The sequence below is a fragment of the Melanotaenia boesemani genome, chromosome 22, assembly GCF_017639745.1.
Source record: "Melanotaenia boesemani isolate fMelBoe1 chromosome 22, fMelBoe1.pri, whole genome shotgun sequence".
Classification (NCBI taxonomy): Eukaryota; Metazoa; Chordata; class Actinopteri; order Atheriniformes; family Melanotaeniidae; genus Melanotaenia; species Melanotaenia boesemani.
Genome location: NC_055703.1, coordinates 22793822 through 22810776, shown reverse-complemented (window position 1 = coordinate 22810776; position 16955 = coordinate 22793822). Strand labels below are relative to the sequence as shown.

The 16955-nt window shown below is 36.6% G+C and overlaps 1 protein-coding gene across 2 annotated transcripts; it reads left to right on the top strand.

Moving 5' to 3' along the window:
* The first annotated feature begins 82 nt into the window (after nucleotides 1-82).
* Nucleotides 83-16715, top strand: trim54 (tripartite motif containing 54). 2 transcript variants are annotated; one of them, XM_041975130.1, is made up of 8 exons: nucleotides 83-541; nucleotides 1027-1205; nucleotides 4100-4286; nucleotides 6921-7016; nucleotides 8041-8274; nucleotides 12292-12314; nucleotides 13430-13477; nucleotides 14050-14133. In XM_041975130.1, the coding sequence occupies exons 1-7, from the start codon at nucleotides 350-352 to the stop codon at nucleotides 13470-13472; spliced, it is 954 nt and encodes a 317-aa protein (XP_041831064.1). In that variant the 5' UTR covers nucleotides 83-349; the 3' UTR covers nucleotides 13473-13477; nucleotides 14050-14133. The 2 variants fall into 2 exon arrangements, with proteins under 2 accessions (XP_041831064.1, XP_041831063.1); XM_041975129.1 differs by lacking the exon at nucleotides 13430-13477 and adding an exon at nucleotides 15845-16715 and having other exon boundaries at nucleotides 106-541; nucleotides 14050-14174.
* Nucleotides 16716-16955: the final 240 nt, after the last annotated feature.

Genomic DNA, 16955 nt, shown 5'->3' with positions numbered 1-16955 from the left:
TATCATTGAACCCCGATGGTGGCCGTTGCAGTGATCCCTTGTCGCGCCTGGCTGTGGAACGCCATTTGGACAGTAACCCAAGCCAGAACAAACCGAGTAGCTAAAAATACCAAGAGTCAACAATCCTGACTGCTGTGGGACTGGGACAGAGGGGGGGATGGGAGGATCTTTACAGAGAAGCAAAGGGATGGACATTTTGGGGAGAGGTGACATAACAGCTAGAACAAAAGACAAAGAAAGTAGAAAGAAAGTCACTTTAGGATAGAGCAGAATAGATAATCAGCCACCAGTTTCTCTTCCCGCTCCCTTTCTCTGTCTTCTCACATCCCATTCTTCACCACTGGAGGGGATGAACTCTGCTCTTGGCTTCAAGCCCCCAGCAGCAGGCAACTCTGGGCCTGGTGCAGGCAGCGGGACCACCATGGAGAACCTGGAAAAGCAGCTGATCTGCCCCGTCTGCCTGGAGATGTTCTCCAAACCTGTGGTCATCCTGCCCTGCCAGCACAACCTCTGCCGCAAGTGTGCCAACGACATCTTCCAGGTCAGAGAGTGTATGTGCTACTTTAAATGTCTAATCAGCTAGAAATCTTTCCTAGTTTTCCTTCACAGAGGAAGACTTAGCAGAATAGTGTGAATTTATCTTATATTGAACAAATAACTAAGCAAATCTCAAATACTATAGCCCCATTTTGTGTAAGAGTAAAAATGGTTGTTTCAGCCAACTTGTTTCCCTCAGTTTTTCTTATTAATCATCTTGGATTAAGGAGTATGTATTTATTTATTTAGTTGTATTATGTGATTCTGAGCATTTTCAATGTGTTTCGAAAATTGTTAAATGTATCATGAAAAATAAGATTAATCCAGATGACATAAGTGAGAAGAGTTGGTCCTGCATGTTGGTAAACCAAATAACATTTTTCACTGTCAACAATCAACCTCCTGTCTGTTGGGGTGACATCATCCAACACCAATTTAAAAACGCCCAGAGTACCATGCTGAAATTAATGCATCCTTCCCTTCTTCCAGGCAGCTAACTCTGTGTGGCAGTCCCGCAGCTCCCCCAGCGTGCCTTTTAGTGGCAGCCGCTTCCGCTGTCCATCGTGCCGCCATGAGGTGGTGTTGGACCGCCACGGAGTCTACGGCCTGCAGAGGAACCTGCTGGTGGAGAACATCATTGATATATACAGACAGCAGGAGACCTCCAGGTGAGGCAGTGAGGGAGTAAAAACTGCAGAAACTAGGCCATGAACACAGTCCCACATTGTCAAAGTGGCACAAATTTTAAGTTTCAGTTAAAATATTTTTGTTTTTCTACAATATTTTGCCAAAATAGTTTATTTTCAGTCAGTTTGCATCTGTTTTGTGCAGCCTTCATATAACAATGTCTCATATTTAGTATTCAGATACACATAAATAGTATTGTATAGCAATATATTCATGTTAAACTTTCTTTTTTTTCCAAATATAATTTCTGCACTGCAGATTCACAATTTTTTTTAAACTCATCAAAAATAATGCCTTATTTTTTTTTTTTTTTTTAACTCCAGTCTCTGTTATGAATATAGTTCAAAACTCATTCCCACAACATACATCAACTAGTGTAAAGTAATGGAAAAATTTTTGAGTTGTGAAATGTGTGTAAGCACAAAAGAGTCTTTACATTAACATTTTGTTCTTGATTATAATCTATTTGTAATGATCTCAATTTGACAGAAAAAAAACAGAAACTTTTTCTCTCTTTCTCTCCTTATTAATCCTGAAATCTTCAATTGGATTAAAAATGTCTGTGTTGTAGTGATAAACAACCACCAACAGAGGGCAGTATTACATTCTTATCCTGCTGGTGTACAGGCTGCTGATGACAGTGATGCTCAATCTGCAGTGGTGTTATTTTTCCAGCGAAGCTGTTCCAAGTTAATGATGCTTAAATTATCACACACAGCACCACTGATGGTCATTTTTTGTGAATTTTTCCTAATTCATGAAGACTATTTTCTGAGATATCTTTCCATTTTTATTATCAGATACAGATTTGAAGACATAAATAAATAAATAAAAACAAATAAAACAAGTGCATGCAAGCACCTGCAGCTCAAACTGCTGATAACAGGTAGAAAGGATGATGTGAATTGTTAAAACTTGCAGGAAAAGTAACAGACATTAAAGAAACTCTAGAAGAAAAATGTGCAAATGTTTTAATTCATTAAAAAGCTAGTGATGCTTTTGCTGTGACCACAAGTTTATCTTTAATGTAGAAATAGGACTTAATACAGTATTTTTCCCACATGTTATTACTTTAACACAGTTTATTGTCATATTTATATCATAATAAAAATGTTTACCTCTACCTCATACATTGTAGACTTTGTGATGGGCTGACTTTAGTGAGACCCCTGAATCTGGCCACATCTTTGTACATGCAAATCACCTAACTGTTTGAGAGAAACTTTACATGGAGGTAAAATGTTTATGTTTGACGCCTCCTCAGTACACCTGCCTCAAGTTTATTAGCAAGTGATGCTGAAGTCATCCTCGGTGTAAATTAGTCACTTTTTACTGTAGAATAAAATTAAATGAGTCACTGGTAAAAGCAGAGAGCTGTTGTCGTTCAATTAGACCTGTCATTGTCTAAATAGATGGTTGTTCACAGTGTTGTTCAAAAACATTTTGTAATTTGTTTACATTTTTTTTTAAAAATGGGTGAAATGATAATTATTTAAACACTCATTCTGTCACAGAAGCCTTTGCCAGGATAGAAAAGCTTCTGTGTGAGATTTTGATTAAATATCTGGCATTAATACTGGAAAATACTGGACTGTCAAATGTATTTGCATTTAATTAGATATTTATGCTATTCCTGAAGAAACTAACTTATAAATGAGCATCGACACTTTTGTTTCCCAGGAAGCAAAAAATACAGCAGTCATCTCAGCCAAACTCCACTTGTGATTCTTCATCATCCAGTGACGTTTAAAGTACGTCAGTGATAACAGAAGTAAACTAAGCTGGTTCAACAATACAGAAAAATGATGCCAAGTCCTGTTGTCATGGATTGTGGATGCTCTGCTGCTTCTGTATTGAAATGACAGGAAAAACTTGCCAAGTTTAATTTAAGCTCAACTCAAAGGGTGTCACTATGATGGCCAACAATTATGTAATAGAATTATGCAAGTTGTTCTGCTGTTGCGTAAAAAGAGTTTTAAGGTATAAAACTAACTTCCTAATACTGTGTAGACCAATGGTGGTGAACCATGGTCCTTGAGGGCCACGTTCTTGTTAGTTTTCCAAACCTCCCTGCTCAAACACACCTTATTCAAATCAAATGGATCCAGCAGCCTTTCAACTTCTGCACGCTGACTTATTCATTTGGATCTGGTGTGTTGCAGGGACACATGAAAAACTTGCAGGACGAGGGCCAAGGTTCCCCACAACTGGTGTACGTAGATCATCATCTGACTGAGTCCGGTGATGGTGACGTTTGATCTCTAGCAGTGTTTATGTTGAGTTTCCAGAGATTCAGGCAGAACATTGTGTTGCTGTACGAATGTCCTTGCAGCCTCTAAAATAAACTGTTTCCTGGTGTTTTCTGAAGGTAAAGGCACTATAACGTGTCTGCTTGTGTAAATTTAAGAGCTTTTACTGCCATTCAAGAGTCCCAAGTGCTTCAAGACTCACTTCCAAGAGCCTTGAAGCAAAGTTCCAGGTATTTAAACTATTGCAGGGGGTCATTAGCACCTTTAGAGTAATTCAAGTCACATGTGGGCTGTTTACCCACTTAGGTATCATATTAGATGTAGGAGTTGGCGCACTAATAGTTGTGAAACCACCTGGGGAGAGATGACATGCCTGGGTTATGTGACACTGACAGGTGGTTCCAGAGGCCATTCAGGCACATTTATTAGTTTAGTATAGTTGAGTTCTTTTATTTCTATATTAAACAATCAAACTTCTCTGTCCAGGATTGGGCCATCAGTATCTTAAAGGAGGGTTTTGTACCTGTTAGATTAATGATTAAGTTGATTGAGGAGCAAAAGCTGCAATTTGGACTGGAAAGTTCTAATCGTACCAAATATCCTGTTTGCCTTTGTGTCTCCTGCAGGCTTGTAAACATAAAGCCAGGGCAGCAGCAGCAACAGCAGCAGCTGATGTGTGAAGAACACGAAGAGGAGAAGATCAACATCTACTGCTTGTCCTGCCAGACGCCCACCTGCTCCATGTGCAAAGTGTTCGGCCAACACAAAGACTGTGACGTGGCTCCACTCAGCAGCGTCTACATGACACAGAAAGTAAAGAGGCTCAGGCTGCCGGCTTAAATCCACATTTTGCACATTAAGATTGTTGAGGCTGAATTTAGAATGTCTGAATAACAAAAACACACATGTGGAGATGGTTTTAAATTAAAGTCCACTAAGATTTCTGCAGATGCCTCTGCTCATATGCTCTGGGTCATCCAATCAGATTAAAAACAGGATTTTGCTTCACATATAACTGGACGACAATAAGAAATAACAATGTGGAAACACATAACCAATAGTGAAAGACATTTAACCCAAATTTTTGCCACTGAGAAAAATTTTCCTAGAATGAAAAATAAACACAACAAAAACCTAGAAGTTAATGATGCCGTCTTTCCTCTGTTTGTTTCTTTTTTTTTATTTTAAATGGGACATTGTTTATTATGTAGTCTTTGTGTGTAATTATTCCTAATTTCTTTAAAATTTTCAGTTCTCTTTCCTTGAGATTAATTCCCCTTTGCTTCTTTTCTATTAATATTTTATGTTCATATTATCATTTTTCCTTCTGCTACATATCTGTCCACAAAACATTTTCACTCCTCACTTACAGTTTCCATCACGCAGCTTCTCTCATGAATACCACTCAACTTTTAACTGAGTCACTTCATTTCATCACAGCTTCTTTAAAATGATGCACCCCATTCATCACCAGTCACACTGAATCCTTTTAATGGCATCCTTTAACTTCATTATGTTTCACTAATGGCACCAAAAATCTTTGAAATAGTTTGAATGGGTTTTCTCAGAATGAAATGGTAACCTTTATCTTCTTCCTCTTGTGTCTATTTTTACCTTACATCTTTGGATCCTGGTATCTCTTTACAAAACACCAACAGGATGATCCCCAGAGCGAATACACAGTATGCTTTTAAATATATAACCACTGAAAACATGCATCTGTCTGTGAAGGTCAACAACCGTGATGTTAGGCATTGTTCTGCATGCAAAATCAAAGCATAAAGTTACTTTTTTTTTTTAACTCTTTGACACACAAAGTCACACAAAGACAAAGTGCAGCAGTTTTATCATGCAGTTGGCAGCAGCAGCGTCCGGCGTGTTATTGAGCAGTTGGCTTTGTTTGACATTTCAGCAGCGGCCTCTCCATCTCTCACTCCGTCTCTGAATCACTCATCTGAAATTTAAATGAGACTCAAGAAAGTTGTTGATTCTCCACCTCTGAGCTAAACTGACCAACAAAAGTTTGAACATTTCATTTGGCCTACAGAAAAGTGTGAATGTTCGCTACACCAGCAGCTCATTAAATGGCACTTTAGTTCTAGATTAGCTGTAACGGCTGATAAAAATGAGCATTATGTCATTAGATACTCTAAACAGATGCACACCAGTGACTCATGTTCTGTTTTGCAGAGTGTTTTTCCAACAGCACTGTTCCCCAATTTAGTCTTTGAAGGAAGTGAGTCCAGAACTTTTAAGGCTCTGCATGAAAACAAGGACTTACAGACAAAAACAAACCCTGTCAAGGCTGAGGTTTAATTTCCTTTAAAACTTCATAAAATACCAGATAAAGATGTACACAGTTAAAAATTAAAAGATCAAATGTTTACCTGCAGTAAGAGAAAGTCCAAAGAGCTTAGATTCATTACAATTAAAGAGCATTAATTCGAGAATATTTAGCATTTTTATGCCCATTTAACTTATTTGATTGAAGCTTTCCAGCTCATTCATTGGCTCAATGGTAAATAAATCCTGTTTACGTTGCTGCAGCACCATCCAATCAAGAAATTTTGTAAATATTACATGAATAAACACCAAATTGTCTTCTTTGTTTGCCACGACTAAACAGACAAATGCTCTTTTCTTTTAAAGAGGAAACATAATGATGGGTATGAAACCGTCTACAGTTCCTAACTTTTATTCAGAAAATTATTTTAGAATTTGTTCATAAAAATTTAGCAGAAAATAAAAGTAAAAGGTTTTTCAGTGGAGTGTTGGTCTATTTTAAAAAAGTAAAAAAAAAAAAAAATTCTCAAAATCAGGATGGAAATTATGTACAATTTGTAAAATTCTATTATGTAAAAATATAGTAGAATGGGAGGGCAACCTAAATGGAGATTTCAGCTCAGAAATGGTAAAATCCCACTCATGTCAATAATTAAAAACCATGTTTTACTTTAAAAAAATATTTTTGTTTTGTATGTGTGTGTGTATGTATCAATACAAACTCCCAAATCCTACTACTTTTCATATATCTGAAAACTGACACTAAAGTATTTTATTTTATTTTATTTTTATTTTATTTTTATTTAAATGTTTAATGTTTATGTTAATTTTAATTTAAATTTTTTTATTTTTATGTTTATGTTTATGTTCATTTTTAATTTTTTTAATTTTTTTAAATTTATTTTTATTTTTTTTGTTTTATTATTTTTATTTTTATTTTTTATTTCTTTAATTTTTTTATTTCTTTAATTTTTTTATATTTATATTTATTTTATTTTATTTTATTTTATTTTATTTCCTAAAATGCAAAAAGATAATTTGAGTTGCTAGTTCATTTATTGAGGCATTCAAATGCTTTTTGGAGTTCAGATTTATGATTTCCAGTCATTTCTTGCTGTGGGAAGTTTTTTTATTGAACATCAGCGATGCTCTGAATGTTTGCAGACGGCGCTGAGCGATGGCATTGCGGTCTTGGTCGCCAGTAACGACCACATCCAGGCAGTCATCTCCCAGATGGAAGAAACCTGCCGCTCCATAGAGGTTACAGATGCACATAACCACTAAAATGATAAGTCTTACTTTCCATTTTCAGATTAGATTTTACATCTTAATCTAGCTGCTCTACATATAAACACACATCTCGTACAAAACTTAATGCTTAAGTTGTTTGACTGGGTAGTTACTGCCACCTTTTTGTCTTGTCATCCAGTAAAATAGCTTTATGGGGCATAATATGGTTGCAGATGTGGAGTGCAATGGGATCAACAGACACTCAGAAATTTCATTGCATATCCAGTAAGATTGCAGTCAGTTATGTAATCTGGATGTCTGCCATGCAGACTTTTCCTCTCTGACATCACCCTTTAAAGGTAGACTAAGAAGGATATCATGAAAAGCTCAGCAGAGATTTATACAAAAGTAATCCCTCTCAATTAAGTGCATTAGAAGATGATTTCTCACCAAATAGTGAAAACTATTTTCTATTTATATAATAGAGGCTATGTTTACATGCATATCAATGCTCTGATATTAAGTAAATGCATTCCTTACTCTGAATAAAACACTGCTTGTAAACAGCTCTTTCTGGCATCTTAACCTGCACAAAGCCATGTTCAGGGTAAGCTATAATCAAATAAAGCTATGTGCAGTAGTCTGACTTTTATATGCGTTATATAGATGCATACAGCTTAATAGCAATTTCATGTCCTGCTGGATTTTCTCTTGGCACACATTGCTGCTCTATGATACACACCTTCATATCCATAGTTGCCAGTATTGCTTATAATAGGAGACTTTTAGCTTGTTTTCATAGGTCAGGTTGCTTGTTTTAGTCAAAAACAGAACAAGAAGGCTGCTGGTGAACTTTTGGGTTTAGGATCAAACCGGAGTAATGCTCCTTGTTTTTGAAAGATATGGATGTAATTAAAACTTTGGACGGGTATGATTCATTAATCAGGCTGAAAGGTTAGCAGTAAAAAGGTGTACAGTGTTCACTCGGCTTGTTGTGTACTCTAACACGTGCTGTGCTGCTTTTTATGGACATGAATTTTCCATCTCACTGCAGGAAAATGGTCAGAGACAGAAAGAGCACCTTGCCAACCACTTTGACAGCCTGGTGGCCATTTTGGAGGAGAGGAAGCAGGAGTTGGTTGGTCTTATCACCAAACATCAGGATGAGAAACTGAAACACACTCGATCCCTCATCCGTCTGCAAAGTGATCACCTGGAGAACGCCGTCACACTAGTGGAGTCGGCCATACAGTCCATGGAGGAGCCACACATGTCTTTGTTTATACAGGTGTGTTTCTGCAGGGTCAGATAAACCAGCACATTGTCTCCCCTGGTTTTGAACTTATATCCTAAATATAGTAATAGTAAATTTAGTAATGCAGAAGGAGCATATTAAACAGTATTTTTAGAATCCATATATTCACCAAATATACAGAAAATGTGTTTGTTTACTCTTTTATTCAATATTATTAGACTTATTGTCACCAGTTGTTGGATTCTGAGCAGTTTGCAGAGCCAATGCACAGATTCAGCTGCACAGGATGTGCCTTTTCTAAAAGATTAAAGCAGAGGAACTTGGTCAGTCCAGGAAGTACAGATGTTTCTAGGTCTGGTTGTAGACTGAAGATAATCACTCAAACAATGAATCACTAAAACATCTGTCCTTAAATGAAGGGTGTACAACCTATAGTGAAAAACAAAATGCATACTAAATGCTATTGGTAACTATTTGTAGTCTCAGTGTCTTATGCCCTGTTCTCACTTTGCATTAACATGCATCTTAGGTTATTGAATCAAAGGGGTCAAATTTAGGTGAATCAGTTCAAATATGCCATTTTAGTACCTTAGTGGCTACTTGTAATTGGATAGGAATGAACCAGCAAAAACACCTTAGACATAAGATGCACTCCTTGCTCATCACATTAGACCTTCACTTAATTTTCAAATATTGTGGATTAAGACAAGACTTATGAACAATCTGGGTTTGACAAGAAACTTGGAAGGAAACTTGTCTGAGAAAGTGCGAAGCATCTTTTCCAAACATGGCATTTCTGTACGTTTCAAACCCAAAATACTGTCTGATGTGTCTCAGATCAAAGCAGGTTCACCCAAAGGACAAAACACAGAGTCAAGCTGGGTGATGTTGTGTATGCAGAGAAGTGAGAAGTGATAAGACTTTCATACAAGATGAGGAACCAAACAACCAGTTCATAATGCACGGCACAACACAAGAGAGCCAGCTCTACAAGATTCTCACATTTTGGACAGATAGGTGGTTTGAGAGAAGTGTCAAGGAAGCTATCGTTAATAATAATAATATACAACTTCACTTCCAAAAAAGCTGAGTCTCTGTGTAAAATGTAGATAAATTTATCTCCCCGACCAAAACTGTTTTCATCATAATGTCTAACGTGTGAATTGTTATACTGCCTAGAGAGGAGAGTCAAGGCTGCATGTAGCAGCTGGGAAGATGATACTCAAGAGATAGTTTGTCTACAACCCCAATTCCAAAAAGGTTGGGATGCTTGTAAAATGTAAATAAAAACACAAGACAATGATTTTTTTTTTAAAATCTCAGAAATCTATTTATTCCCAAAAGAACATTAACAGCATTTTGGATTTCATGTAAAATATGATCCTTCTTGAATTTGATGGGAGCAACACATCTCAAAAAGTTGAAAAAGGGGCAACAGAAAGGTTGGAAAAGTAAGTAGTAGTGATCAAAAACAACTGGAGGAGCATTTAACAACTAATTAGGTTGATTGACAACAGGTTAGTAAGGTGACTGGGTATATAAGGAGCATTTCAGATGCCAGTCTGTGACAAACTGCATCTAAAACTCGTGAAACAATTTTAGAAAAATATTTCTTAAAGCAAAGTTGTGAAGACTTTGTCGACCCCACCATCAACAGTGAGTAATATCATTAAAACATTCAGAGAATCAGAAGGAATCTCTGTGCACTTAGGACAAGGCCAAAGGTCAAAACTGGATACTTATGATCTTGTTGTCAGGTAGCACTCCATTAAATGCAGTCTAGACCTTTCACCGGGAGCATCTTGAAATGAAAAATCCAGCAACAAAGGTCCAGGACTGTTGATAAGCTAGAATCCTACATCAGACCAGAATGGGACAACATTCCTCTCCTAAAGCTCCAGCAACTGGTCTCCTCACTTTCCAGATGTTTACAGACAGATGTTAAAGAGGGGATGCTACACCATGCTTAACATCACCCTGGAACTACTTTTTAAAGATGTGTTGCTGCCATCAAATTCAAAATAAGCGCACATTTTCTATAAAATTGTAGAATGTCTTAGTTTCAACATCTGAAATGTGAGTTTATGAGGTTAACAAATCATTGACTTCTGTTTGTTACAATTTTACACAGTGTCCCAACTTTCTTTAGGAATTAGGGTTGTACACAAACCATCTCTTAGCAGAAGTGGCCTCTGGTATCGCCTTCCCAGCACTCACACTGCAGCCTTGACTCTCTTCTCTCCTTGGTCTCATAATAATTCACACATTAGGCATTATGACTGAAACCGTTTTGGTCAGGGAGGTAAACATCTCAGGTGGCGATGACTTGAAAAACCCATGCAATGATCAGGTGAGACAGTGATACGTGACCTTAACGTTCACCTAACGTACATCGTTCCTTGAACTGAAGTAGCTTTTTGGATGAGAGGTGAAATGTCTTCAAGAACCAAGAAAATAAGTCTGAATGCTTTTATTTGAACTTTTAGGAGAATCAAATGAATATGTAGATCCACTCATGCGGGAAGTGGGTGTTCCACATAGCTAACAGAATGTGACCCACACCACCTCTGAGTCATCAGGTCTCGGTGTTTCTTCAGAGCATTCACACCTTTCTGAGGCCACACATGCAGGATTATATCATAAATTTGTTCTTATAAAGGACAGATAATTTCATGCTTGTACATGTTTTGTAGCTTTTAGAGTTTTATTGTAGCACATGACCATCTGAAATCAGTAGTTCACTTCGTAGTCCCCAGACAGCAATAATCAAAGGTTTTATGTACAAAACTTCTGGGTAAAGAGAGAAACTGGAAAAGTGAGCCCAGCCGGGAGGGCTCCATGTCGGGCACGTTGCCTCCACCAGCCCTGATCCGAGGAAAGTCGAGTCTCTGGTCCTGCAGAATTTAAGACGCACACACATTATTATTAATTAATGCACATGCTGAGAAAATGATTCAAAGCGAGTCAGCTAAATTGATCCACCAATCAATAATCTTCATTTCCGTACAGAGAAAACATGCCAGCTCTTTCCAGTGTGTAAGCATGATGATACCTCAGGTTAACAGAAACTAGCTGTGATGATTAAATGTTTAAGAGCTTTTGTCTGTAAGTTTAACTGCAGACACAATGATTGTTTAAAAAGTCCAGGACATAAAATAGCTGTGTCTTCCTTCCTCCTAGTCTTCCTTCTTCATTGTTTCTTTTCTTCATTGTTATTGTTCTTCTGTTTGTCCTTCTCCCTTCATCATCGTCCTTCCTCTTCTTCTTCTCCATCATTGCCCTTTATCTTCTACTTCACAATCGTTTCTCCATTTAAGCTGAAGGTGTTAAATAAAAGTGACAAATTACTGAACACTGTCAACGTACATGTGAGAAAATATAAATATATTTTGCCTGTTTTTCTCTTCTAAATATTTATGTTTGGGTTGTCAGATTAACAGCGGTTTGATAAAAGATTATAGATTTATAAGGTAGTTGCAGCAAAGTTAGTAGAACTTCAGGAATCAACCTAATTATATTGTAGCTTGTACATGGCATCTTATACCTGGTGCAACTTTGTTCTCTTTTTCTGTAAACCCACATTTTAAGCATGAATGATAACCAGCGGTTGCTATTGAACAGCTGTTAATGAGTTTTATTAATTTGTTCATTTTACCATAACATACATTTTTATTGGTTTTCTGTTACCTTTAACTTGGAAATGAGACCAAAGAGAAAAAGACTTTAATGTTTTGCAAAGAACTGAGTAAAACGTGGAAACGTTCTATAAAAGTTGGATACTTTGGAGCTAAATTTAGCATTTTTACTGATGCAACATGTTTGCGTCATTCCGCCTCCACCGAGGGGAGTGTGTGATTGTGTTTATGGAGGACAGAGTCTGCGCCTCAGGTGTTGCTATTTTATGTTCAACTATGTCCCATGTTTTCATTTTACGCCCTGTCCTGTCTGATAAATACTTCTGACAGATGTTGTTGACACAGATGACTGAAGGATTTTGTGATTAACTGCATCTCTTTCCCTTTTCTCCCCCTGTCCTCTTCTCTGTCATAGAATGCAAAGGTCATACTGGAAAAGTAAGTGTTTGGTGAAGCTCTCACTCTGAGGTACTTTACTCGAAAACTTTACTTTTTCAACTATAGTCAGTCTGAAAAAAAAACCTACAAGTATGCACACAGTGCAAGTATTTCCAGCTGGTACATTTTACTGAACAAGTACTTTTCAATGCGACTTCTGTAAATAACAGAGAAATATTAACTGTCATAAATTTGCCTATCTCTTGTTTTTTTTACAGCTTGTTAAATACAGTTATGTGAAATTTCATGTTTATTTTTGTCATTAATTCCTAAATACATTCTACAAAGCCAAATCTTTTCATTACAATCAAATATACACTCACTGGCCAGGTACACCTTGTTACACAAATATCTAATCAGCCAATCACATGGCAGCAACTCAAAACATTTCAACATGTATTTTTCCTCATGCAACTACCAAAATTTTTTTTTTTTTAATAGGGTCAAGTCATATGAACTGTAGTTTTTCTCAGACATGTTTCATTAATGAAATTGTTCAGAAAAAAATACCATGGACAGACATGAGCTACTCCCCTAGTGACCTCACTAAACCACTCAGAACATGGTGAAAAAACAAGTATTTTTCTGGCATGCTTTGGTACCAACATGGCATGGTATAACACCACAGCCTACCTGAGTATTGTTGCTGACCATGTCCATCCCTTTATGACCACAGTGTAGCATCTTCTGATGCTACTTCCAGCAAGATAATGCACCATGTCACAAAGCTCACACCATCTGGTTTCTTGAATGAGTTCACTGTACTCCAACAACCTCCACAGTCACCAGGTCTTAATCCAATAGGGAATCTTTGAGATGTGGTGGAACGGGAAATTCTCATCATGGATGTGCAGCAACTGTGTGATGCTATCATGTCAATATGGAGCAAAATCTGAGGAATGTTTCCAAAACCTGCTGAATCTCTGCCACCAATAATTAATGCAGTTCTGAAGGCAAAAGAAGGTCCAACCCAGTACTAGCAAGGTGGGCCTAATTAAGTGGCCAGTGAGTATATATGTTTGTTTTATATGGGCATAAAAGGTTTAATAAACAAGTATTTCAGATGCCATCTTACTACAGTCAAACAGTTTTCCTTTTTCTTCTTCTCTTTGAAGAGTGGGCTCAACCTCATTGCAACAGAAAAGGCTGCATGCATAAGTGAGGTGGTACAACATTTTGATTGGCTCCTAAAAATGCTAATGAGCAGAATGATTAAAACTAATCTAAATATAATATCATTGTGATATGACTTGATGATGTTTACAGTGTGGGTTTTGCACTGATTAAACCTGCTCAGTCACCGGCTCTGTCAGACAAAGTGATGCTTTGTCTGAATTATTCAGCAGATGATCCAACTGTTGACATTAAAGAACAAACAAATCTGCTCTGTTGCCACCGAGCAGCCACATGAGGAAGACTGCAGATCAGCCTGTGGGGTTTGCTGATAGATTGAGTCAATATTGGCCTCTTACTGATGTAATATTTATTACTGAATAATCATACAACCTAAAACTAGTCAAGCCGGCATCGACATGTTATCATTTCTCTTTTTAGTTTAATATTATTTTTTATTTTAGAGTCTTCTTTAGTATCTAAATATGTAAATGTCACTGTCAGTCTGTGCTTTCATTTACATTGAGAAACTTTTGCAAGTCATCTAATCAATAAGCTGCTTTAAAAACTTTAGTTTTTAAATCAATGAAGTCTTAAATCAAAATCTTTGGGTTTTTGACAGAATGGCTGCGATGATGAAGACCTCTGGCATCCAACGGCTGGAGCTCGGTTACAAGAGCATGAGCCACTTCACCGTGGATACTGACAACATCGCTGACATGCTGAGAAACATTGACTTCTGCTCCAGTAAGAACTGTAACACAACGTAAAGCGTTAACAAACAGGCTCTGTTCATATTTGTTCTTATTGTGCATCCTGGATCTGGACGAACTTCATTCATTTAAAGGTCTTTCAGGCCTTGTTTATTCACATTTCTTAAGGAGTATGTAGTCAGAAGCACATCCAATCCACTTCATTTATAAAGCACATTATAAAAACACATGGGTGCCAATTGGCTGTACATATAAAACATTGTTAAATTGTTGAACATGGACATAAGGACAATCCACACACAACCAGAAATTCTGCACACCAAAAAAAAATTAAAAGACTTGAAAAACAAATGTCTGAAATATACTAAAATCTAAAAACTAAAATACACTAAAAGCAATTAAAAGATTAAAATGCACTAAAAGAAATGAACAGGATAAGATGCAATAAAGGAACTGAAATAGTAGAATACACTAAAAGAAATGACAAGGCTAACAATTAAGACTAATACACTAAAAGAAATTAAAAATTAAGATCCACTAGAAGAATTTACTAGACCAAAAACAATTTAAGACTGAATTACACTAAAAGCAATTAAAGACTAAAATGCACAAAAAAACACTTTAAAGAAATAAAAAATAATGATACACTACAAGAAATTAAAAGGCTAAATCTACACTAAAAGACAGACACCACACAGTTCCCATGCTGTATTAAAAGCCAAGGACTAAAAATGTGCTTTAAGATGTAATTTAAAATTGGGGATCAGTTTGACATGAGATGGGAGCTCATTCCCCAGTTTGATTGCTAGTACTGAAGGAGCTCAATCCCCTCTGGTTTTAAGTCTGGATTTAGGAACAACATGGAGGAACTGATCTGCAAACGTCTGTGCCCTTGATGGAGTGCACGGCTATAACGTGTCTGATGTGAATAGGTGCCAGTTCATTTAACAATTTAAAATCAAATATTAGAATCTTAAAATGAAATCTAAAATTAACAGGCAACCATTGTAATGAAGCCAGGATGGGGGTGATGTGATCGTGCTTTTTAGTGCCGGTTAACAGCCGAGCAGCTGGCAGAGAGATTTGGTTGAGACCAGCATCAGAGCATCACAGTAGTCCAAGCAAGATGTACTAAAAGCATGAACCGAACATTTAATTTTTTTTAAAGATAAAACTGATTTAATGTTTGATAAAAAGCTGTAATTGAAACTGGATTAATCCGCCTGTCAAGCTGAAAATCACCATCCATTTGGACACCATGGTTTGTAATGATGGGTGTTACAAATCTTTGTAAGGGACCCAAATCAAAAGCAGAGGGGTCATAAGACCTGCTGGAACCGAACGCAGTGACTCTGTTTTGTCTTTGTTACATTTAAAAAAGGTAAAAGCCATCAACTCTTTCCCCAGATTTTTGTTTTAGACCAAGAAACCCCCCAAACTGATTTGCATTGATGTTAAAGATTTACTAAACTGGGTCATCATGGCAATTTTCACTTAAAAAAAATAATGAAAAGCCAGAAAAAAACCAAACATTTAACAGATAACAGTATTCCTCAGGTTGTAGGTTGGTAATTTTGACTGAGGATGGATTTTAACTATTTAACTCTTTAAGACTTGAAGTTACATGAATTCAAATGCACCCCTGATCCTAGCGAGTTAAAAATGTTTATGCCATTACAGAATCCTTTCTGTCTGTGCTTTCAGGTGTGGGAGATGATGAAGAGGATCTTGAAGAGGAAGACGAGTCAGATTTTGAGTTTGGCTCTAGATATTAACACCAGAAGATATGTAGCTGTATTCTTGCAGATTTAAATGCTTGATTTAAAAAAAATAATAATTTTAATTCTCTAAAAGATGAGGATTAACATAATTTTACTGATCTGTAGTGAATAATCTATCCTGGTTTTGTTAAGCTGAGCCTTTGTGGTATATTTAGTTTTGGTTTTGAAAGTGATATTGTTTCCATAAAGAAACTAGACACACATTAGACAACAGAATTTTCTGATAATTAGCTCGCGGGACCAAATGAAAAGGTAGAGAAAACCTTTTTGTGTGTGTGCATGTTGGTATGGCCAATGCATTTTCTGTGTGCGTGCACAAACACAAAGAAACATGAATTCTGTTATGATGTAAAACAAAACTGGAGCAGACGTGCAACAAGAGGTGTTTTACCATCTTGATAATGTAAATATGTTTTCTTACATTTCCTGCCACTGGTTTCCTGTCTGTTGCCATGGTAGCTGTTGTCTTTGCTCAGAAGTTTTAAAACAGGTCTGTCGGGTTGCCAGGTTTAGTTTGTGCTGTCAGTGGCTGATTTTTAAAATCCAAACCATTTCAGTATCATTGAATGGGGTAAGCTCAGGCCTGTTAATTTAGGGTAAACTTAAAGGCTTTTTCTGGAGGTTTCCAGTCCATCTTCATCAGTATTTTCATGGAAGTTGCTTATCATCTCTGACAAAAGACAAACAAAACGTTTAAATGAAAAAAAAAAAAAAAAAAACGCTCTGAACGAGACAGTTTGTCAACATGCTGTAATCTGTGTGTACATATACATAAATGTCTTCATCAGAGGGTGTGAGCTCAGCTTTCTGTGGATTTTGTGTGATTGTGCACATTTGTGATTTTATTATAAGAATGTACAGCAAAACTTTCTTTAGAAATAGATTTCCACTGGAACAAAGTCCCCCATGTGTATAATGTAAGAAAAATATGCTTCCCAAGATATTTTCAGAAATTAGCCTTAAAATTGGAAATTTGGGCAAAGTTTTATGATATTTTTATATTATAATGCAATGTAATTAATAATTTAAATTAA

Bases quoted from the DNA above. Each gene is read 5' to 3' on its own strand.
- trim54 (XM_041975129.1), top strand. From the start codon at position 350: ATGAACTCTGCTCTTGGCTTCAAGCCCCCAGCAGCAGGCAACTCTGGG. The intron at 7,017-8,040 runs GTTACAGATGCA...ATCTCACTGCAG, and splicing joins AAACCTGCCGCTCCATAGAG to GAAAATGGTCAGAGACAGAA. The intron at 12,315-14,049 runs GTAAGTGTTTGG...GGTTTTTGACAG, and splicing joins GCAAAGGTCATACTGGAAAA to AATGGCTGCGATGATGAAGA.